The 25520-nt window shown below is 38.2% G+C and overlaps 1 protein-coding gene across 2 annotated transcripts; it reads left to right on the top strand.

The window, feature by feature from the left end:
* The first annotated feature begins 284 nt into the window (after positions 1 to 284).
* Positions 285 to 25520, top strand: TMEM207 (transmembrane protein 207). Of its 2 annotated transcripts, XM_086674993.1 has the most exons (6): positions 285 to 525; positions 2417 to 2454; positions 8889 to 8933; positions 9743 to 9885; positions 15006 to 15072; positions 19214 to 19332. In XM_086674993.1, exons 1-6 carry the CDS (start codon positions 451 to 453, stop codon positions 19269 to 19271), a joined length of 426 nt encoding a protein of 141 aa, XP_086531119.1. In that variant the 5' UTR covers positions 285 to 450; the 3' UTR covers positions 19272 to 19332. The 2 variants fall into 2 exon arrangements, with proteins under 2 accessions (XP_086531119.1, XP_025769909.1); XM_025914124.2 differs by lacking the exon at positions 15006 to 15072 and having other exon boundaries at positions 292 to 525; positions 19214 to 25520.

Here is a 25520-nt window from a genome sequence, read left to right as displayed (position 1 = left end):
ATGCCCAAGATTGGGTTAGACCTGGGACTGGAAATGATATGTAGAAAAAGAGGAGCAAAAAGGATCAACAAAGGGAAGAAAACTAAATAAACATTCCAGGTACCAGATTCTGTATAAAACCCAGAAATGCCCTGGAATAAAACATGCTCTTGAATGACCTGAGTAATTTAAGCAGCCAGCTGGTTTTGCAGGTCAGCATGTATAACCCTGGCTTCTAAGGACTTGACAAACTACCAGGGTTCTGACCTTACATTGAAATTCCTTGAACTCTGTGTACCTGTGCGCACGCACCCAACATGCCTGCCCCAGCGTGCATGTTACCAGTCACAAGGAGCACCATTAATGAGTGCTTTGGTAGGAAGCATAACTTAGAGGCTAACAAGTTCTAGGAAAAGAGGGAGATCAACACAGACGGCCAGACACCAGTTTCGAGCAGCTTGTTCTTCAAGTATGGTGAGATCCAGACCTTTTCGTTTTACATCAGTCATCTCAAAAATGGGAACCTCGTGTTTGCCACTATTCCAGGTAACCATCTCTCTTTTCGGGAAAAGATTTTTGGAGGTACTCTAAGAATCTGATTGTGATAGTTTGTTCTTTGGGTACCTTAACTACTCTTACATTTAGAAGTTTCTGTTTAAGACAGTGTTACCAGCATCTTATGACTTATTATATTTACTGGTCAGAGATACAGAAAACAAAATGGTCCATGACAGTAGTTTTCTTTCTTCTGTATCTGTATCAGTTCTGTTGCTGTTGAAGTAATATGATGCAATTTAGTCTTTGCTTAACTTTACTAGGCTGTGAATTTTTTTAAATAAAAAATGTTATTGATATATCAAACTGCTGCGGCAGGATTCATTTTAAGACATGTTTACTGTTGCCTGCAAGTGTACTTAAGGCTTGACCATTTTTTCAGTGCTGAGTAATGTAGACAGAACCATCTTAGAGTTTATTTTGACTCCTCTGCTCTAGCATCTCATTCAGACTAATACCCGCATCTCTGTATCTGTGTTACTTGAACGCAATGTATCTGAAAGATTTAGGTCTGAAATACATTAAGACTTTGCTCACCATTTCACGATAAGCCTGAAGCCTGACAGCTAATGCATTGGCAGCGAGGTGGTAATAATATAAGACTGTGGACCCCTTGCTAGGTAGGGTGCAGCACCCAAGAAGTCTAGGAAGTGACTTGAAATTGAAATGCGGGCTTTATTTGTTTATCTGTTAAGCTGGATCCCAAATGATTTCATCTACTCATAAATAAACTTTCCTTATGAACAAAATTTGAATGTTCATTTTCCTCTCAGTTAGTATGCAAATCTATTTGCAGCATTTCTAGCAAAAGAGAGTGCAACTCATTTTCTGTGCTTATAAATTGTTCATTACCATGCTCTCTGATGGCCAATTCATGGCTCCATCTGCGACTCCACAAATCTCTTTGCCCAGATAAACGTGGTGGTGTAAATATAAGGTGCTGAAGAGGATGCATTCGGGATTAAAGGGAAAAAAGACGTGTCTCACAAAAATTCCCAAGCCTATCATTTTAAATTTTGAAACTTCGTATCTGTTCTGTTATTTGTGTGGTATAGTCCAGAAAAATAAATACTACACTGATCTCCTTAACCCAAGTTTTAGGACTACATATAAATGACTTGTAAAGATTTTCTTGAAAGAGTCTCAGTTCAAGGGAAAAACAAACCTACAAACAAAACCTCTAGGAAGGAGTACTTTCTTTCCTCTGTGATGTGTTATTGTAACCTGCAAGGCTCAACACAGAGAACTAAGATAATTATATTGAAATTCCTATGGTTTGGGTTGTTTAAAACAAAGCAATCAAGGTTATTACTTTTTCTCTCTTCTTTGATAAAGAGAGAAAAGTAAATCTCAACTGGAATGTCATGTAATTTTAAATCGACCTTCCCCTTCGAGGTAGTTTAAGTCACTTCTTCATGCATATATTTAACACCCATTAATGCTAATGGAATGGACTTCTGTTTTCAGGTAGGGAACTTGATTTCTTTGTGTGAAAATACTACTCGCAAATAATGAACTTCCTTCCTCTGGCTAAAATGTGAAAACAAAGAAAAAATGCAAGGTGCAAAAAAGGTCTTTAGAGCAAGCCAAATCTGCCTGCAGAACGAACAAAAGGCATTTTCACATCCATCTGTAAGGGTGTGTAGGATAGGAATCTGGCTCACAATGTATATCCCCTGTCACTGCTGAGCTAGAGGATCTATCCAGAGATTTTTATTTTTCAATTAAAATTCTGTGCACCAATAATAGACTCTGCAACAGAGCTTTTAATTAAAAAAACAAACGAAATGATATAAACCCACATTGTCTCTAAGCGCCATTTGTATTAAAGGATTAGACTAATGAGAAGTTCGGGTTTCATTGTTCTAAACATGTGTTTCAGTTGGTGCTCTCGGACCCACCATGTGAAGAAAAGGAAATGTAAGTAAATAGCAAGAGGCTCCATGTTTTTATTTAGCATTTTCAAAATTCAAAGAATAAATAAGGCTCAAGTCATTTGAGAAGCCCCAAATGAGTTTCACATGATTATAATCATGCAAGCAAAGTAAGAGTAAATTGTTTTTAAATGCAAATGGCTCAATTTTTCTAAACGCAGAAAAAAGATGCACTTTCATTATGATTGGCTTTGTTAAATATATGGGGCCTCATTGATTTCTAGGTATTTTTGCTTACTCCATTCTCCACCACTGAGGTATTGAGGGTTCTTTAGGTTCATGAAAGAATCACAACGTCATCTATGGTTGCATCCACACTCCTAAGTCACAGTGATAGTGGGCTGCAGTTTTCTGCATATTCATTTTCAAATAGAAGCAAACTCACAAAAATTCTAACGTGTATTATATGTATATTTCAAAGTGCTTTTGATGTATACTACGTGAATAATTGCCTCAATTTTCTCACTCTTTGTGCTATAGACTTAATGGTTCCCAGAATTCTATTCGGGAAATGGGGAGAAGGTGCCATTAATAACACTGCTGCTGATTAATGACAACTGTAATGCACTGTGACTTTGTGCAAGTGTCAGAAAAGCATGTCTGCCAAGCACTGTCTTCTCCTGGGTGTAGCCCTCACTGCCAACTAACTGTTTTCAATTATCGTTGCCAGTTACCCTCAAGGCCACAGTCTCAAGGCCTGGGCATTGCCTCCAAATTAAGAGGCCATGTTATGTGAATGCCTTCCTCGGCCCTGGAACCATTCACTTGGTTTTGGTGGTTCATCTCATTATTGATAAGCTGCATGTTAAGTCTGTGCTGTTCTTCCAGCTTTTCCGTTGCTCTCCTTTGTTCTTTCTTTGCACTGATCTTAGACTTGTTTTTTTCTGTCTTCTGGTGTTTGTGGCATAATGGAGGTCTTGATGACTGATGTATTTACTTAACTCTGGACCTCCTGGCTGCCTCATCTTGCCCAATCTCTTCTGCCTTTGACCCAGAATAAGAGAAACAGAAATTCATAATTGGAAAGGCTCATAAATGTTGAACGTAATTCTCCAACATGATAGGAAACTATACTGTTGAGGAACTTGATAAGCTGCCTTTAGAGTCACTGAGGCCACTGGTCTCCCTTTCACATAAAGAAATGGAGACTCAAAGGGAGACAGCAGCGAGTTAACGCAGGGTTTCAATTAGTACTTAAGTACAATTTTTTGGCTACCTCACTTTGCATGTAAATGTCTGATGTATTTGTCACTATTTAATACCATTTCTTTTGAATGGAAATAAGAAACTACTTCAAATAAAATGCAAGTTAGCAGAAGATAAAAAGAGAAGGCAAGAAAGTACCTGGTATCGCAGGTGGGATTAAGTGACTGTATACATTGAAGATGCTTTCCCAAATCTTTTGTCACCACAGGAAGGTGTTTGAGAGATGATTAGTTCTATTTAAATCTGTTTTCAGGGGCGCCTGGGTGGCGCAGTCGGTTAAGCGTCCGACTTCAGCCAGGTCACGATCTCGCGGTCCGCGAGTTCGAGCCCTGCGTCGGGCTCTGGGCTGATGGCTCAGAGCCTGGAGCCTGTTTCCGATTCTGTGTCTCCCTCTCTCTCTCTGCCCCTCCCCCGTTCATGCTCTGTCTCTCTCTGTCCCAAAAATAAATAAATGTTGAAAAAAAAATTAAAAAAAAAATAAATCTGTTTTCAAACGTATTTTCTCTGATCTAAGCATTTCTTTAGTATGAACAACGCATTGCTAGGCTGTCTTTGTATAAAATTTAAATACTATGTATGATCATACATATATAGGATTCTGTAAATGAATTGCATTAACAGATTGCATTAATTGATTAATATGTCGCCATCTAACCTGGTTTGAGGAAGTGAAGTGTTTTTCTCAAGAGTAAGCAAGTAAAATGCAGAGCTTGGATTTGGACCCAGGACTGACTCCTGAGTCCAGAATTTTATATTACAACTATACACATGTATCATACACATACGTATACTGTATGTACTATTATACTACTGTATACGTGCTATAATTTTGCACTACAAAACTATATTGTATGTCTAATATTAAATGAAGTGATACACTGGCAGAAATACCTGAGGGATATATGATTCGCCTATTCTTCTAGATACTACACAACCTCCCCTCGATTAATTAAGTCAAGTCACCCGTCTCTGGGTGATATGATATGGCACCTATCTCTCTCCCAGACTATTGTAGCTAAATCTCACTTTTGCCTATGTTAAGGAATGGTTTAAAAAAGAAAGGACCCATGAAATTTGTTACTGCATTTACTCTAAGGGCATATGAAAAACACTGCTCCTATTGCCCACAGTACCCTCTTCATAAAGCCCCATAGTTTGAATTCTCCCCTGGTGTCTACTCCAGGAATAGTTGTGCATCTGGTGAGTAATGCTGCATGATTTTGTTAATTTTAGAGGATACCATATAGCCAGTTCTCCCTCTCATCCTCTTCACTGCTAGAAAGGTTAAGCCAGATCTCGAGTTGGGTTCTAATTTTACATACTACATTCAGTTTAAAAAATGATCTCACTCTTGGCTTAGTCTCTCTGTGTGAGACCCTCCACACTCTCATTTCTATTTTTTTCTTTTTTTGGGGGGGGGGGGATTTTTAATATTTTTGAAACATTTAGGAGCACAGGATACTGAATGCATTCAGGCAGGACTCCACATAGTAATGTGAGGCCAGAGCCGGCTTTTACTGTTCCCGGGGCGGTTGGGGGGGGTTGCTGCATGGTGGTAGGAGACACCGACTCCACTGCCAGACGGTCTGGATGTGAAGCCTGACTCTCCCACTTGTAGCTCTGTTATCTTGGGCAAGCTAGTTAATGTCTCCCCGACTGAATTTTCTGAATTGTAAAATGAGGATTATAATATTGTGACCTTACCTAATAACGTTGTAAATTGGAAAGCGAGTTAATTCCCCTGAAGTTATATAACTGGTTTAGAAGAATGCCTGGCACAGGAAGTTCTGGGCGATTCTAGCAAAGGAGCCAACAGAGTGACTCTGCAGTTTTCTTCCTGAATTTATCAAATTAATGAAATGGTAGTTAATCTTAGGTCCACAGAATCTCAGCACTGAGAAGAATAATAAAGATCAATAAGTCTAATCATCTCTGTAGAGGAAGAATCATCTCCACAACACCCAAGCAGAAAAGGACAATAGCCTTCCAGTAGGGTCAGAAATGATGTGCATCAACAACCACTTCCAGAGAACTCTGATTATTGGGAACATCTTTCTTAAGCATCAGAGTTGGTTCTCATTTCTCCTGATCGTTTTTTCATTTTTGGCATCTTCCCAATTTGACCAATCATATATAAATCTCCAAATAGTAACTTCATTTTTTTAAAATTGCAACTTTTCCTACACTGACTATCTTGCATCTAAAATTCGAGCAATTAGAACATTATTACAGTTTAGATACTGTTTTTTTTTTTTTTAAGAATTAAGAAAAATCTGTTTAAGGGGCACCTGGCTGGCTCAGTCAATAGAGTATAAGACCCTTGATCCCAGGGTCATGAGTTTAAGCCCCACGTTGGGCTTGGAACCTACTTAAAATGAAAAAAAAAAAAGAAAAAAAAAGAAAAATCTTTAAAAATTGACCTTGAGAAAAACATGGAAATAATGGGGGGGGGGGGGGAATAGGAGGGAAGCACACAGAGTCAGAAGACCTGTAATCTGGTTTGAATTCTTCAGCCTTGGGGCACCTGGGTGGCTCAGTTGGTTAAGGGTCTGACTTCCCTTCAGGTCATGATCTCACAGTTCATGGGTTTGAGCCCCATGTTAGGCTCTGTGCTGACAGCTCAGAGCCTGGAGCCTGCTTCAGATTCTGTGTCTCCCTCTCTCTTTGCTCTTACCGTGTTCGTGCTCTATGTCTCTCTGTCAAAAATAAATAAACATTTTTTTTTAAATTAAAAATAAATAAATAAATAAATAAATAAATAAATAAATCCATTCTTTGGCCAGCTAGTGACTTCCCCACTGACTTTCCTACTCTGGGTTTTCGTTGTAAAGTATGTAAAATTCTGAGAGTGAAAGAAATGATCCCAAAGGTGCCTGCAATTCTGAAATTATTTAATCACTTAGCATTTGTCCAGCTAATTGCTTCTTGGCCATTGTATTTAGGGCATATCAGAAACTGCACCTGTGGGTGCACAGGATCAGAAAGAGAAAGTGAAATAAGTCAATTTGGATAATTGCTATCACTGGAAACAAATATTGAGTGGCTCAAAAATTAGATCTGAGAAACAAATTGAGGTAGTTAATCTTTAGAATTGACATTCTGATAAGGATATGGTCTATTTTTACATGTACGGAGAGTAAGCACAGATTTATAATGGAGGAAGATGAAGAAATCCACACTTCTGATCATGCCCTCAGATTTTAAGATTCCAGACAGGAACCTTCTTCTCTTTTATTGGGCTAGGACACAAGAGAATTCCCCCACATCCATCTAAGGCAGGGTACTACATATTTAAGATTTATATATTTTTAAGATAATATTTAAAATTGTATGGCTATAAATATAATACATCGTATTTTCAAACAGTATGGAAATATGGAAAAGATAAAGAGCCTCATGATACCATCTGCCAGAGAAGGAAGCATTGTTAGTAATTTGGTGTATATGAGTGCACTACTATATAATAACTATTTTGTGAAATCATTGTAATTGTATGAAAGAAAATATACAAAGTAGAATTGAGCCCTCTATATCATTTTACTTCACAAAGCTTTTAATTATAAATATGAATCTACATTCTTTTTGATGACTGGATAACATTCTTTTATAAGGATGTGGCATTAATATTTTTAAATGCTTTGTTGATGATTGCTTGTCTTAGGATGCTTTATTAAAGTTATACTTCAGCTGCCATTTTTTCCCAGCCTTTTGAACCTGTGACTTTAGGTGAACACACACACACACACACACACACACACACACACACACGCACACAATCTAAAACACAAAAAATGAAAGGAAAAAAAAAAAAACCTGTTCTCTGGGTGATTAAGTTTCCTATTAAATATTTGGGGTAAAATTTTTATGTTGACACTTCACAACTGTTAAAAAGTCACTTCTGACTAGTGTGATGATAAACATGACACACTGCCTCCTTGGAGATGTTGGGAGCAATAAATTAGCTGACAGTTATGAGTGCTTTCAAGCTGAAAAGTACTGAGTGTTATTTTAACAAAGACTGAAGTAGCCATGATTAAGTACAGCTCCAACTCACAAGCTTATCGAGCTGTGATGAACAGGTTTCCACTGTTTAATCCCAGAATACTTTGATAATGGTCCATGTACTGAAGTATGAGAAAATGCTGTCAGCAAACCTACATTCAGCGTACCATGCCTGGCATAGTGGAATATCACAGAGGTATCTCCACCTGGGGAGTGAAACCCCCTGAAAATCACACTGCAGATTTTGTTTTCTTTTTTGTTGTTTTTTTTTTCTTTTTTTTAAATGTGTATGTTCATTTGTTTTTGTTTTCTTTTGTTTTTTTGTTTTTGTTTTTGTTCTTTGAATTTTGTTTTCGTGTGATCTTTTAAAACTTATCCAAGAAGGGCACCTGGGTGGCTCAATGGGTTGAGCATCTGACTCTTGATTTCAGCTCAGGTCATGATCCCAAGGTCATGGGACCAAGCCCTGTGATGAACCCCACGTCAGGTTTTATGCTGAGAGTAGAGCTTACTTAAGATTCTCTCTCTCTCTCTCTCTCTCTCTCTCTCTCTCTCTCCCCCTCTTCCCCTCTTGCAGTCTCTCTCTCTTTGAAAACTAAAAATAAGTAAATAAACTTGTCCCAGAATGATTTAATCGTGCCTAGACACACAAATGATTTGTCCATCCTGACTGAAGAAATCAGCTTCTCATTCCTTGATAAACGGCACATGTACCCACATTCATTCATTTTCCCTTTTTCCCAATTTCTTCTTCCAAGCTGGTTTCCAGCCTGCTTCTTTTTACCAAAATATTAAAGGTTAACAGATTTTAAACCTTCCAGGTGACTGCATTTTAAAAAAGTCTAGGTCTCTGGATAAACAGAATGGTGGGAAGATTATCTGCCTAATACCTAATACCTATGACATGTTAGCCCTGGGAAGTTAGTCACTACTTTCTCAATACGCAACCATATATGTAACTCGATAATCAAACCTATTAAAGTGCAATTATCTATGTATGTTTCGGATAGTTTCACATTTACCTGTATTCTTAGTGTCCTGAATGAAGCGGGCACACTGTATACATTTGCTTAATTGGGCTGGGGCGGGGTGTGATGTGCAGTGAGTATTGTTCCAGGGAAACTGGTAGGGTCAGAACGGATAACATGGTCTGAAAGAATAGGCTTTGACCAGCTAGAGGTCCAGCACTAACTATTGTCCTTCTACCACCAGGTGCATAAACTATAAAGATCAATACACAAATGGCTGGTATATCTGGTAAGGACATCCCAATTTGTGATAAATTTTTGGTGTTATGTATACACTCTGTGTCCTAAATAATGGAGATGGCACATGAAATCATACAGTTAAGGAAATGTTAGGGGTCATGTAATACATGTGGAAACATCATTTTCAGTTTATTGTCCCCTGTTTACTAATGTACTTCCTGTGACAGGGAACATAACTATTTTTAGGAATAATATCTTGTTCCCAAATTAGAGACATGTAACAGTAAAATAATTGTTCTTTCTCTTGAAATCTCCACCACATGACTCCTCTACTGATTCCAAAAGTCTTGAAAACCCTCAAAATAAAACCGCTGCCTTTTATAAGCTAGTCCTTCAGAAATTATAAGACAGTTGTTATCAATCTCCTCATACATGACTTCCATATTTTCTAAGCAAGTTTATCAGTTCTCTCAATTAGAAGGTTAGCTCCTGTCTTGTCCACCTTTAAATCCCCAACCCCAACATTTAGAACCTGTTCAGTTGCTTAAATACTAGTTGAATGTATGGCTGGCTGGCTGAAAGAAAGGAATAATGAATGAATGAAGGAAGGAACAAAGATCCCGTTCCTTAGAACACCCCTCCAATTTCCAGAGGAAATGATCATTACCCCCTGGCAAGATCCACCACTCTGCAGCAGGGAATATTCCTGGTTCAGTGAGGATGGATGAGGTGTGGCAGGGGATTGCTCAAGGAATCCGGCCTCACAGAACCTTGCATCCTAGCTCCTGAAGCTCTTGCCCCTTCTCCAGGAAGTAGCAGCAGTCTTACTTACTCCTCTGCTGCTTCTTCTGGCATCAGGTTCTTGTTGCTGATTTTCCTGGTGGCTCTTCTCTGTGGAGTAGTGTTCTCCTGCCTCCATTGCTGGCTGCAGAGACCTCGAATTGATTCCCCAAGACGCACTATGGCTGTTTTTGCTGTTGGAGACTTGGACCCCGTTTATGGTGAGCTGTCTGCACACTTCTAGACTTCCTGTTAGAAATCTAATGGTTTGTAGTGAATTGAAAAACTAACCTCTGGAAAGCAGATTGGTGAACTGAGAACAAAACATAGTTTATTAGAGACTCAAAGGAATTCAGTGAGGAGAAAGTCTACATGAGATAACTTCAGAAGAAAGGAGGATCCCCACCCCCCCCCGCCAAATGTGACTTAGGGAAATGACTCGTAGTTTAGTACAAGGATAGACCTAAACATTTTCTCAGTCAATACACAAAAGCGAAGAGAGACACAGGACTTGTCTCTCCAAGTGAGTGGTAGGGTTTAAGGTACAGAATAGTCTTTCTGAGCCTTTGATATAAGTCTAGCCTGCCTTGTGTTCATAGTCTCATTTACTAAGTTCTCTATGCCTCACTTATCTGCAATGACATTGAACCACACTTTCCAGATTGTCTGCTACCAATGGACAGCCTGAAATACTTGGAATCGGGTAGGCGGATGTCAATATCCATGTCCTTTCTCTCCAGACACACAAGTAGCACCCTGATCCTGCCTGCTTCCAACCCCCACCCCCAAAACTATGCCCTTTCTGCTATTTTCTAGTTTACATAAGAGTAAGGAATGGATCCAAGTTTTCAGAGTTATTTGTAGCTGCAGCCTTAGCTGTAAGTAATAGAACTATCACTTAATTGATCTGGGAGGTCACAGATCATAGTTTATTTATTTGTGTTAAGCATTGTTCTCCACCAGACCGTCTGTTGTGAAACTTTCCCTTTAAGATGCTATTTTGTACACCATCCATAGTTGCCTTGGGAGAGTGTGGTGGAGATTAACAGCCACCCTCCAGGAACTTGGACCAGCATAAGATTTTTAATAGATGGAGCAGGGCATGCCCTGAGAAAACCAACAGCTAAATAAAAAGTGGGGTAAAAAATTAGCTTAAATGTTTTAATATCAAAACTTGGTACTCTAAGATTTAGGGATTATATTTATTATTGACTTTTTAAAAAGTTATATTTAATGGAAGAAACACATGTCAATTTGAGAAATGGTTACTTGGGGAAGGATAATTAAAGTCTCCAATGAAAAAATAATCTTTCTCTTAAGATTGAACACATTCTATTAAGCATAGGAGGAAATCGGGTCACTGACATTCTAATAAATTTTATTAGTCAAAGTGGTCAACATGGCCACATTGGTCTATTTTTCTTTATTTGATTTGAGATATTTAACAAATAAATGCAATTATGATTCTTCCAACCTGACTTGAGTTTCTAAAGAGGAGAATCTTCTCTGGTCTTCTTAGCCTTTACTTACTCAGAAGAAGACTCTTTTCTAGACTGTCTTGAATCTTTAAAAATGTCTCCTCATAATAAGTAAGCTACCCAGTTATACTGTTATCATTTTTAACACAGTTTATTTGCCACAGTTATATCCCCATTTATCTGATGTTTTCTATTTCCTGTGTGGTGGTTTACACATATGCTTTTGAATTTGCCTGAACTTGCCTCCACAGACAGGTATTACTGGGAGAGAAGGTGTCAAGCATGATCGATTACTGCAATAATCTGAATATAATCATATCAAATGCAGGGCATTAGAATCACATTCTCTGTATTACTATATGACCCTGAAGTCATTAAGGACAGGAAAAGAATATACTTGGGAAGAAATGGTTCTTTAAAAAAATACAGTCACAGTTTATTTCACATCTACCAAGTGCTAGGCACAAGATTGGGGCTTCTTGGATGTTATTTCTAACTGCTAAAAACCAACCTGGAAAAGTGGCTATTATTTCTCCCAAAGGATGTTATATACTTTTCTCACTGTGCTGGATAAATATACCACATAGGCCTTTGCTGCAAGTCAACTAATAGACTTCAAGTTGTCCATAATTGAGGGCAGGGAGCCAGCAGAAATCTGGGCAGGACACTCATGGCTTAGTCACCTCATCCCTTGTGCTAAGTACAGCCTGGTATGTCAAACCTCCAGACATTTCCACTGGGTGATTCCTCAACGGTAGGGATTACTCCCCAGAATCCACATCCCCTTTCTCATTCTCTTGGGTCCTCCTTAATCCCACTGGTAGCTCACTGAATCTTACTTTGCTCAAGAAACACATAAACTCTCCCTCAGCTGAAGTTATTACAAAACTCATTTTTGTCGCTTTCCATCTTAGGACCACAGGCTCAGTTTCCCATTTCTATTTATTTATTTATTTATTTTCCCCTTGCCTAGTTGTGTGTTAGGTTATCCCACCTCCCACCCATCTATCCTATCTCAGGGTTGCTCAGAGTAGCTGTACAGACAGTGAACAGCTATTCACACAGTCTTGGATGTGAATGTGGCTCCCAGAGTTGTGCTTCCTTGCATTCCTGTATTTCCTCTCTAAAAAAAAAAAAAAAAAAAAAAAATAGAACAGGGGCACTTGAGTGGCTCAGTTGGTTAAGCATCTGATTTTCGATTTCAGCTCAGGTCATGATCCCTGACCTGCATGGGGTTCTCTCTCCCTCTGCCACATCGCCCCTTGTGCTCTCTTTCACTTTCTCTCTCTCTCTGAAAAAAAAAATTGCAACAGAATAATTTTTGAAGTGGTATTCTCTGTGATCTTTAGTGATATCTTTCTGACTAGCAATTTGTGTATTACACATCCCAGAGAGTCAATTTTTTAAGGCATTCTGAAACCCAGACCCAGACCCAGACTGGATTTCATTTCCCCACTGGATCCCCATTACACTTTCATTTCCCCTGACAAACGATTCTTTCGATCTACTGTTTCTGGAAAAAGAGGTTTCCTCCAAAAGAGAAATGAAGAACCACTACAGGATCTTTTTACGGCTACAGGGGAGGTCAGGACCCAAATCTCCACAGTACCCCATAGAGTATGCGCTTACAGCTTCAAGGTGATCCCGTCACTGCCAGATTCACACACCCACACGGCTGGGTATGGGGCTTCACCTGTGTTTTCCTCACAGTCTCAGGTCAGAGGACAGAGGAAAATGAGAACCCAGTTGGAAGATAATGGTGACGCGAGAATATGAAATAAGATTTCTGGACTCCCTGCCACCCTCTGAGCACAAAGAGGAAGATAGCAAATTCCCTCCTGAATACAAAATGTCGGAAATGGGTCATTTAAAACATTTTAATGGAGAGAACTGGATTTGCTCTATTAAACTTGGGTTTCTTCCTAGATCTTTATTTTATTTCTTCAAAAATTATCTCATTCTATTGCCACTATTTGTTGAATATATTAGTTGAAACAGCTCTGCTCTTCTGATCTGTGGATCCAAGATTTGACTCTCAGGGTCCCATAGAAGCTGCCCTCAACTGAAGAGCCAAGAAGAGAATTTTGACAGAATATGGAAAGGTAGAGTAGACTGAAATTGAGTGCTGTTAAAATGTGTACAATGGGAGATTTCTCTCACTAGCAATTCCAGGCAATATTATTATGGCTCAAGTTGTCAATGACCTTTTTTTTTAATGTTTATTTATTTATTTACTTATTTATTTATTTATGAGAGAGAGAGAGAGAGAGAGAGAGAGAGAGAGAGAGAGAGAGAAATAGCACAGGGGAGGGGCAGAGAGAGAGAAGAAGACACAGAATCCGAAGCAGGCTCCAGGCTCTGAGCTATCAGCACAGAGCCTGATGCAGGGCTCAAACCCACAAACCACGAGATCATGACCTGAGCTGAAGTCGGACACTTAATCGACTGAGCCACCCAGGCACCCCACCAAGTTGTCAATTATCTCAATTAGAAATATCCAAGAGAGAAAGGCAAATGTGTGGCCTGGGATCCTCGTAAACAGTGTGTAAACATGTTATGTTTCCATGTCCATAACATATCACAATGAAATTATTTGCACACCATAAAGGGAGAAAAAAATCTCTCTGCTACCCCCTTGGAGGGTAAGGAGGAAGGGTGGTACTGCTAGGGAAAGAAAGAAAGAGGGGGATCAAAAGAAAGTCAGGAGGGTGAAGGGAAAGGGGAAAGATAAGAGCAAAAGGAGAAGGAATCTACAGTTTGAAGCTGGAGATATTTTGAGTACTGAAATTAATACCTATTTATTTCATACAAGCCCTAAAGTCATGCTTGTTTTTTGTTTGTTTGTTTTGTTTTGTTCTCTTGTGTCAGTCCCGCCTCCTTTTCCTGGACTCAGCCCCAGGGGTCTCCTAGATAGTCTGTCTTCCCATTATCACCCTCCCCTGCTACCCCTGACTCATCTCCTGGATCCTTCGTTTTCCCTTAGCATCCGTGCTATTCCCTGGGAAGGACCTGTTCAACGTCCTATGCCTTCCTGAATGGGGTTGTCCATAAAGTGGTCTCTGAGACCTCTCACCCCTTCTTTCAGTCATCAGACCCTAGCAGTTCTAGAATTAACTCAGCACCTGTGTTAGGGGCAGACATGATTTCTTGTTTCAATGTTGTCTTATGGCCTTACCTTGCCTTACCTATTTTAATGATGCTTTTAAGATCCTTCTTATCTGCAAAGTCCACAGAAAACAAGAGATTTGCAGGTTTTCCCTCCTTCAAATGTATAAGTTGAGAGAACCCACATTGGGCAACAGAAAGTGATTTTTTAAAGGAATGTATGCAAATTTTTAGTAAAGTGGGAAAAGAAAATCATTAAAATTCTCCATAACCATCTGTACCCCAAGATCAAGGACTGTGAGACAGGCTGAACAGAGAGAAAATACAAGTGACTTAAGAAAAAGTTTTGAGTTTGTCAGTTTAATGGTTTTGCTTATTAAATCTGCATTTAAAAAATGGCAAAGAAGTTTTAAATTTGTTTATGAACAGAAATTTTTCTGTTAATTTACTGAAAATAATGAAAATAAGTTTTCACTGAAAATAAGGTTTTGAAGCTGAATTCTCTTATTTATGAGAAAGCAAGACATTTAAGGATAATGAAAAGAAAAACGTTTGGGGTCTGGTAGGTGAGAGAAGGACTAAGGGCTTGAGGGAGAAAAAGCAATCTAGTGTTCATTAGAAAAGAAAATTTGAGAGCATAGAGGAGAGAATCCCACCATTATTGACAGCATAGCAGAGAGATCCTTGCCATTATTTAACTAAAGTAATAAATTACTATAAAATCTATATTGACTGCTTTTCCATCCTATGTGATTCAGAGCTGGGTCCTATTAGCTCTAACAGGGCAGAAAACAGATCCCATGCTATTCCTGAGAAGCCAACAAGGTGAGCACCCACATTGACACCCTTCCTGAAGACACTCATCTTGGCTTAGCTCCTCTTGGGGGCTGATCTCCTCAATAATGCTGCCTTTCAGATCTAATCTTCCTGACCCCATTTCTTCTGCAATTTCAGAGATAATCTTCCCCTTTTCTTACTTCAGGGTAAATAGAAGTACTAAACTTTCAGCAATGATTAAATGGGAGGGTTCTGAATTGGGGAGGGGAAAGAGAACTGGACAGGGACAGAGAAGAAGCCTGCCCTTCCATGTCCCTCCTTTCCTCCCCCAATTCTCCCGGATCCTATCTTATCTTCAGATGGTTTCTTTTTTTTTTTTTTTTTTCTTAATGTTTATTTATTTTGAAAGACAGAGGGAGAGAATAGGGGAAGGGCAGAGAGAGAGGGAGACAGAGGATCTAAAGGAGGCTCTGCACCAACAGCACAGATATGGGGCTCAAACTCATGAACCGTAAGACCACGATCTGAGTCGGAGCTGGACACATAACTAACAGCCACCAGGGTGCCCCTAGGATGGTTTCTGAAGTGTTATTTCTGTATACTTTATGTTCTCCATGTAAATATTCTGTGACTCGTTTTAGGCGAGGAAAGAGGGAGTATTTCATTCACATGCTTTCTTTTCAGGGCATGATAATAGTAACGGCTCACAATTTATTGAGCATTTACCATGTGCCATGCTCTGTACTACCATCTCTAGTCTCGTTTATTCTTCTCTACCACCTTACGAGGGGTCCACTATCATTCTGAACACTCTAAAGATGAGGGAAGCAAGGCACTTAGAAATCAAGTGACACAGCCGATAGTAGAACAGTGACTGAAATTCAGGCACTGTCCACCACTCTGATAGAAGAGGAAGGAATGAGATACAGAAATGAAAAGAGATGAAAGAAGTGGAAGGGGCAAGTTCAATAAGGCAAGTCAATGGGACTGCTCTTAACGATGTGGGAAATCTGAACTCTGGCTATAAAAACTCAGCAGTGAGTAGATTGGTTTTACAGAATTCAACAACAAACTCATACCTTCGCCAGAAGTTCCATAGAAAATGACAGGATGTTTGCAGGCATTTTAACTGAGTTCTTCCAGCTTAATTTGTCAGAACATAAAAATTATGTCTGCTCACCGCTCCCTTCATACGATACAGATATCCCCCGCTATCTGAAAGCAAGCCTTTCATAAGCCGAAAAGACTTAAAGAAGCGATTACCATTAATTTATATGGAAAAATTTTTGAGTGTTTCCAGACCCCAAAAATAACCTGTCTTTTCTGATTCCTTAGAACACACCTTGCTACTGAATGCACAAAGGAGGTCAAGATAAAGCACAGAGAGATGCTCACAGACACATTTCAAAGCCATGGTGGCTTGATGTTGGGAGGTGGAGTGTAGCTGCAGGGAAGGAGCTGTGTGGGGCCACTCTCCTGCTCAGGTGCACACGGCCTCTACAGTGGCTCACTGCGAAACAAATACTGAACATCATTCTCTTTTCACCCTTTTTTGTAAAAACAAAAACCCTCTTTGAATTTCGGTTAGCAAAAGCAGTTACTAATGGACGTGTTTCATAAAACAGAAGTGGGGTAATGAGAACATTCGGAAAGTGGAGGGTACCGGTATTGTCTGTAAACCTGCTTTGAAAAAAAATTAAAAACTGATATATGTTTGATTTCACAAAAGCTTTCTGAGCACATGGAGTTAGTTATGTTGATCAAATGAATGCCCTGTGGTTTTCATAACAGGCTTAAGAGCAACGGCCAAATTTGTAGTAAGACGATAACATAAAACTTACCTACCACAGAGAGTAATTGTTAATATCCATCTGCCAGAAGCACAATATTGGTAATAACAGCAGTAGAGATAAATTTGAGCTAAAAATTGTCAAGTTAATCTGATCAACCACTCCAGGCAGAATGATAGCTAAATGACCATTGACTTGCTACTAGATATACCAGGAGCAGTTCACCTAGGAAATGGACAATGCTTAGTACCAGTACCCACAATGCAGGGAGGTGCTGGGGCAAATACGCTTTGCCAATGTTAACTGTTTTATCCAGTGCCTCAGACTTAGCTTACATCATCCTAAGTTTCCTAACTGCAAAAGCCTCTAACTCCACAAATTATTCTGTTTAATAATCTCTGTGCTATAATGTTGATAATGATAATGATTAAATATTTAACCATTAAAATAAGATAAATTAGAACATAATATTGTAAATAAAAGAAAATGCATGCATATTCCTGGCATATGGTAGAGTTCTTGATATATCTACTACTACTACTAATGATAATTAGTTATTAATGGATAATTATTATGTATCAGGTTTTGTTTTAAGCACTCTAAATTCATTTAGCCTTGCTTTTACAGACATAGATACTGACATTATCCTTTTATTGCATAGGAGAAAACTGACATACAGAATTGTTATGTAATAGCTTAGGAGTAGATCATTCAATTAAATAAATAATTCCTCCAGGGAAGTGCTGAACCAGGTTTCCATTCAACATTCTCTACCCCTCATACATTATATTAATGTTTGAATTCTTCTACTCTGCTCTCCCAGCCAGTGAATACAAATACAAATGTATGAACATTCACGGTTCCAAATAAACATTATTCATTCCAAAGTAAAGATTCTGAGCAACCTGCATTTGGATTCCAGTGATACAGCTATTGCCTAACATGTAACTATTCCTTAAGTTGTTTTGATAATTGTGTCATTTTCTTTGGGATCTCCTTGGTGGTATCACATTTTAACTCTTCAAGAAGAGGTCAGCCAACTTTCTCTATTAAGGGCTAGATAGGAAACACATTTGGTTTTGCAGGCCAGTTGTCTCTGTGGGGACTACTCATCTCTGCCATTGTAATGCAAAAAGGGACAATATGTAAATGAATGACATAGCTGTGTTCCAATTAAATTCAATATACAAAAAATGGTCAAAGAGCTAGATTTATTTCAAGGGCCTATTTTTTTCTTTAATGGTGAATTTAGAGCTGTTACTGAAATTTATAGTTGTTATTGTTTTGAAAAGAAGGAATCAAATCATTTCAAGACAGCCGAAGACCCTGGTTAATATATATATATATATATATATATATATATATATATATATATACATATATATATATAAAGGGAGAGGGAGAGATGTCGTTATGAAATATTACTGTTGGTTCCTGTTGTAACTCAAAAATAGTAACAATCTTTCAAGGGAATACTAATAGATTTCCAAAAGAGGTACTGAAATAAGTTCATCTCTCCAAGTGATCAGTTTGAGGAAGAAAATGCTTGTTTTTGATATTTAATGGTGTCTAGAGTGCATAATTTAATAGTTGAAATTTTGGGGCGCCTGGGTGGCTCAGTCAGTTAAGTGTCCAACTTCTGCTCAGGTCATGATTTCAGGATTCATGAATTTGAGTCCCCCTTCCCCCCACCGCCTCTTGTCAGGCTCTGTGTCCACAGCTAGAGCCTGGAGCCTGCTTTGGATTCCATGTCTCCCTCCCTCTCCCTCTCTGCCCCTCCCCCTACTCATGCTCTGTCGTCTCTAAAATAAACATAAAAAAATTTAAAAATAATAATAAAGTCAAATTTTTGATTTTGAAGCATTTTTCAAAACTTTTGTAATGTTTTTTCTTTATTGTGTGTGTGTACTTTAAGTGCAAACTTTGCACAAGTTAACATTTTTACTATTTATTATAGAGAAATGTTTAATTATGTTAGTTGTAGTTTGCAGAGCATAAATCTAAAATAATGGAGTTCAGACATTATATTTAAATATTTGTATTGAAATTTGCATTTCCCATGAAGGAAACATTAGCTAAAATACCATTAGTATTTACAGGAATCTTATCTTCTAATCTACCAAAAAGGGCATCCCTCCTACTTTCAGCTGCTAAAATGTAAATGCTTCTTGATGGGTTAGTCAATGATGATATAATCTGTTCACGAGAGCAAATTTTCTTGCTATAGTGACTAACCTATCACTGTAGAGAGCAAGATACTTGTAAATTTTTTCTCAAGGGTACAAATAATTTTCTGTTGCTCTAGTGATCCAAGAAATGCCAGATTTTATTAGGCAGTTCCTGTACTTCTGTTTTATGCTGACTAGAAAGATTACAAGTCCCCGTTTTTCTCTTTCCAGGGACAGAAATGGCTGTGAATTCAACTGTTGGAATTCACCTTCAAACTCAAAACCCTGAACTGTATCCTGCTCCATGTTTTGGCACATTAGGACCCCCACCTCCATATGAAGAAACTCTGAAATCAAGTCGATTTTAGCTCTGGATCATCAACTGGAAACATCAGAAATATTTTTAATTCTAAAAATCAAATTTAGGAACAATTCTTTTATTTAGTGGGAATTCCCAGAAATCAATTAATATAGCCTGAAAAAGGACAAATAGGCAGAAGAATGAATGTGGGGAAAGAATTTTGGTCAGGAAGATATTTCAGTAGTAAATTAGTGGACCCTTAGTGTATCATTGCTGTGTTATATTTTGTGCTACACAATCAAGTCAATGTTTCTCCATCAGTACTCAAATAGACAGTGATTAATGCATGGAGTGGGTCTTCATTAAGTTTGGGATTTCACTCCAAGTACACATCACAGCTTTCCTGGCCTTATTATCTCTCTTTTAATCTGACCTCCCCCCTAGTATGGAATTAATGAGAATTATCATAATTTCACAATGACCCGAGCATGGTGCCAGACCCAGACCAGAAAGAGAATATTTGAATTAAGGTAAAAGGTGACACTAGGGAACAAGGGACACTCAGAATTGAAGGGTGAAGGATGAATGAAGAGGAAGATTAAGAGCCCAGTTCAAACAGTTGCCTGTCTCAGCCTGAGGAGAGAGAAAGTGTAGATAGAAGCTGAAGAACTCTACCTAAGCTGTGGACCATATGTAATAGCACAGTGTGGAGAAAAAGAAAGCTCTCATTTTGTATGAGTAGATATGGACTCTGGAGCCCTCAGCCTTTCTCTGGTGTCTGAAGACTTGGCATTTCTTGGGGAACTATGATAAGAACCTTTGGCATAGATATCAATGTTCTCATTGAGAACCCTGAGTACAGAAGTAGCAATGGGACATTTTCAACTGGCATTTTTGCGGTGGCCATGAGCAAGGGGGGCAGAAAAAGAAATCCGTGGCACATGTCCGGCTGTCATCGGCTGACAAATTTGTCGAACAAAACAACCTGTATCTCCACTTATTCATCTAATATACCTCTTAAATTTAACTTGACCAAATTTATCTCTTGATCTTTTCCCAGATGTGTTTATCCAAACCTCCTTCATCTCAATTGATGGTAACAGCAAATATCCAGTTGCTCAGACCAAAGAACTTGGAGTCATTTTTGAGTCTTCCCTTTGTGTCATTTCCTATATCCGTGTTGTCAGAAAATGGCTTGGCTCTTGGGCACCTGGGTGGCTCAGTCATTTAAGCGTCTGACTCTTGACCTCGGCTTATGTCACAATCTCATGGTTCATGAGTTGGAGCCCCATGTTAGAGCCTGCTTGGAATCCTCTCTCCTCTCTCTGCCCCATCGCACTCATGCTCACTCTCTCTCTCTCTCTCTCTCTCTCAAAATAAATAAATAAATTGATAAAAAAAATTAATATTTAAAAAAATAACAAACAAAACAAGAAAATGGACTGGCTTGGCTTTAACTTCAAAATAAGCCTACACTCTATACAGTTTCTACTGCATCTCTGCTGTGAGCCAGTCACTACCAGTTCTTGCCTGGATGGTTGTAATAGCATCTCAACTTGTCCTTTTGCTTCTAGCCTGCCTTTCTGTATTCTGTTTCCAACACAGTAGCCGGAGTCATTTTTTCAAAATGTAAAGAGGATCATGTCCTTTAACTAAACTCCAATGACATTCCACCTCACTGAGAGAGAATGCCGAAGTCCTTGACCCATGGCCCTGTAGGATCAATACCCTGTTCAGTCTTCTTTCCTTTGAGTCATATCCTTCCTCATTTGCCCCAGGAACACTGTTATCAGACCTATCAGGTGTTAACCTCCCTGCATCTTTCTGTTAGGGACTCTGGTACTCACTGTTTCTTTTGCCTGCAATACTTTTCCCCCAGATATCGATATTATTTCACCCTTTTACTTCCTCTAAGTCTTTGTCCCAATGTCACCTTTTCATGAAACCCACCCTGATTATTCTACTTTTTTTCATAATTTAAGGTTTTTCTTGACTTTATTTATTTTGAGAGAGAGAGAGAGAGAGAGCAGGGAGGGGGAAGAGGGAGAGAGAGAGAATCTGAAGCAGGATCCACTCTGTCAGCACAGAGCCCAATGTGGGGCTTGAACCCAGTAACCACAAACTCATGATCTGAGTCAAAGTCAAGAGTCAGATATTCAACCAACTTAGCCACCCAGGTGCCCCTGATTATTCTAAATTGCAACCTTTCCCAGACCTGATACTTTCAATTCTTTCTCTCAGATATACTTTTTCCAAAGAATTTTTCATCTACTCTACTACATATTTGAATTCTATTTAAAATCTGTATTCATCTTCCCTTGATAGAATGCAAATCTATGTGGGAGGGACTTTTGCATTATTCAATAATTTATATCCAAGGGTATAAAAGAGTCTGTTACTTAGCATGTATTCAAACACATTTTTTAAGCAATGTTACCTAGTTCTGGAAAGTCCCAAAAATAACAGGATGAGATTTGATGGGGACAAGGCTTTATGACAGTGAATGTGGGTAAGAGCCAGGGACAGCTGGCTTAGTGCTGCTAAAATAACCTCATTAGTATCTACTGTTGAAAGAAGACCAGAGAAACTTGTGTTAATGTACTTTAATAATCCCAGGTAGGCATGCAGGGTTTAAGATGCACACACTGCTTTCAGATTTTATTGTCATAATTTTGTGACCAAGCTATTCCTAACTTCAGGATATCCATGGGAAATTGAACATATCCACTCCCTTCTGAAATCCACTAAGATTACAGTAAAAAAGTAAAAATGTTTTTAATTCACAAGAACAAAGAGAGTGGCAAGAAGATGACAAAGAGGATGCACAACAAGATTTTAGTACCTGGAAGATGTCTCAGATGTGTATAGATGGAGAAATCATAATTAATTTGGGTTTCAAGTTTATCTACTTTGCTAAGTGTCTCCAGGGAAGAAACTGAGAAGAATGAAGCAAATTCATGCTGTAACAATGTAGAAGGGCCCAAGAATAAGAGGTAAGAGAGGTGAAGGGAATTCTGGAAATTATCATAAACATGATCTACAGGAAGATAGTATTAAGCAACCCATAGAAGAGCCAGTTCCAGTCAGAACATGACAGCAAATGGTGTAGGATGATAAGAGGGATGATAAAGGAAAAGATATAAATGAAAATGTGGTGATAAATTAATGATTGGTAAATGGAAAGTGAAGGAACTGAAAAGACAAGGCAATTATAAATCTATGAAAAACAGAGGTTGGATTAACCCTTCAGCCCCCGAAATGGTTACGCTATGAATAATGTAAATAATTAATATTGAGTTTTACATTGAACATTAGTCATCTCGACAAGCTAGGCAGAGGGGGAAGTGTGATTGAGGAAAGGTGGTAGGATTTAATAAGAAAACTAAATCGTAGTCAGATGGTGGGAAGTCAGTGAATAATATCTAAAAGTAAAAGAAAACAACAATGGTAAAGTACATCATTTGGAAATTAGGTCATAAGTATCTGAAGCAAAACACTAAATGAGTTGAAAATTATTGCCTCAAGAAATAGGACTTGGAGAAGGGCTGGCTTTTATCATGAGTCGACAGTACTATTTGACTTTTAAAACTAAATATGTGTGTTACTTTAATTCTCTCTATATATGTAAATATAAATATAAAAATATATCACTGTCTTCATTTAACAGATTAGAAAATGTGGGTTGTGGAAGGGTAATTGACTTGCCCAAGACGTGTAGCAAGTCATTAGCATGGGAGACTATATTACAGACTAGGCATTTTGATCTTTCAATTCCTATTCCAGGTTTTTTTCCACAATGATCCTCTAACTTCATAAGTGGCTACAAAAATAAACATCAGAGAAAATGGGTTACAGTTAAGTTTATCTCAAATAAGTAATGCTAGGGAGTTTTTGTTCATATCCGATGAGCTTCATATGTTAAAATTCATCCCAGGCAGTGGCTACATTGCTACCTAGAAAAGTATAAGCACATCTGGAAACAGGGCTAATGATTGAGCATCTGGAGCTTCCCAAAGACATTAGTGACAATATGGTTGAAGTGATCGGAATTTATTTTTGTGACTTGAATTTATGTGTCAGGACAAGCCTAACCAACACGTATGCTTGGCATGTGGTAGGCTGGTTAATTTAGGGGGGTAGGGAAGAAAGAATGGGGATAGGGTGTGGGCAGGCAAGTAAGGCTGGTAGAAAAAGAGTTTCTTTCCATAAAAACTTTTTTGGCAAAGACCTCATCAGAGATCCCAGACTACGTTTTTTACTTAATTCTAAAAAACCACATACTAAACAACTGTTACATGTTAATTATTGTACGAGGTTCTGGATGTATTTTTTCTACCAAAGTTAGTATGATTTTTAATATTAGAGTTTCCACTATTTTGCTCTGATCTCCAGACAGAGACTTAGAAGTTCTAGCAGATGCTCTTTATGGTCCACTGAAAACAACTGAAAGTAATAAAACTAATTTGGATTATATGATTATCATAAACTTTTAAAAAGAAATTTAAAATGATAAACCTGTGTTTTTTTCTGTCATCTCATTTCTGAAAATCTTTACTTGCATCTTAGTTCACCAATAAATTTTTAAAATTCTATTTATTTTATTTGCATATTTTTAAAATATAATTTATTGTCAAGTTGGCTAACATACAGTGTATACAGTGTGCTCTTGGTTTTGAGGGTCGATTCCCAGGATTCACCGCTTACATACAACACCCAGTGCTCATCCCAACAAGTGTCCTCCTCAGTGCCCATTTTAAAATTCTTTTAACCTGTTGTCTCAGATTTTAATTCTAATAGGACTAGAGTGTTTCCGTCTTCTGTTAAAGACCATTCCTTTTTTTTTAAACAAAGCTTTTCTTACTGCTAAAGGGTGTAGCTTTTTCTTTGAACATCCAGCAGAGGGCATGAAAGCCTACCTATGATTCTAGCCCAGTGTTAGATTTGATTTAACGGCTAGATGAAATCATGAAGCTGGGTTACTATTGACATCAGATTTTTGACAGACCCAAGCCTAATGGAATAATCATGACATTCAAATTTTCAAGGAGGAATCTATTAGCTCATATTGCTCACAGTGAAGCTGAGCATCAGATAAGACACCGGCCAGGTGTAGAAAATCTGAAATGTACCCTTACTTATGAGGATGGGACCTCTGAGTTAGCATTGCCCACAAAGGCGGGCTAACTTATGCACACGATTTTATGTGACATGTAGCGTCTACAGCACCGACCCTACAGTTCCAGCCTATTTCTTTTTTACCTGACCACAAGTTCCCCTTTAATTTTCGGTTTTGTAGTTCCAGACTTGTTTCATTTGTGTGAGGAACACAACTTTTATAAAAGACAACTTCAAAATTCAATATCTTTCACGGAAATGAAATAGAATTGGGATAGAGCTGAACAGCATTCATGTGAACAATGAAATGAAACTCCAGCACAATATTATATCTAAGGCAAAATGTGAAATACTTCAGGATGGTATAAGAGAAAATGAGACAATGAAAATGTGCTGGCAATGAGACCCCACTTTTGATAGAGAATGATTTTTTTAAAATCAGACCAACAGAAAAAAAAAAGAAAATATACATTCCAAAGGGATCATTTGCTTTTAAATTCATTTTGCTTTGTGATTTTGTGCAAAATAACTCTATACAGGCTGTTTTTTTGTTTTGTTTTGTTTTGTTTTGCCTTTCCTATTTAATACTGGATCCTGGAAAAGAGTATAATTCGTGTTGTTATTTTACTAAATGTATTTCTAGGAAAATGAAGTAAAAGTGACATCCCTTTACATAATGGAATCATTTAGTGATAAACAAAATGTAATTTAAATTTGTGGGGGTGCCTGGATGGTTCAGTTGGTGGAACATCTGACTCTTGGTTTTCAGCTCAGGTCATGATCTCATGGTTCATGAGATTGGGCCCCATGTTGGGTTCCATACTAATAAGGTGGAGCCTGCTTGGGATTCTCTCTCTCCTCTCTCTGCCCCTCCCCTGTGCTCTCTCTCTCTCAAAACAAATAAACTTAAAAACGTAAATTTGTGCATTTAGAAAAGTTATTCTTTCCTTCTAAAATTATGTCAGTCTATACCTAACTCATGAAGCAAATAATGTATACCAATCAAGATGGCAGATTTTTACATTAATAAAATGAAAAATGGTAGTGCTCAGAAGCACTAAAACTATCAATGAATGCAGGCTGAAATTATCAATAAATACAGGTTTCTTATTTTTATTATTA

The sequence above is a fragment of the Puma concolor genome, chromosome C2, assembly GCF_028749965.1.
Source record: "Puma concolor isolate L17-30 chromosome C2, mPumCon1.1.hap2, whole genome shotgun sequence".
Classification (NCBI taxonomy): Eukaryota; Metazoa; Chordata; class Mammalia; order Carnivora; family Felidae; genus Puma; species Puma concolor.
This window is presented reverse-complemented; position numbering and strand designations above follow the sequence as displayed.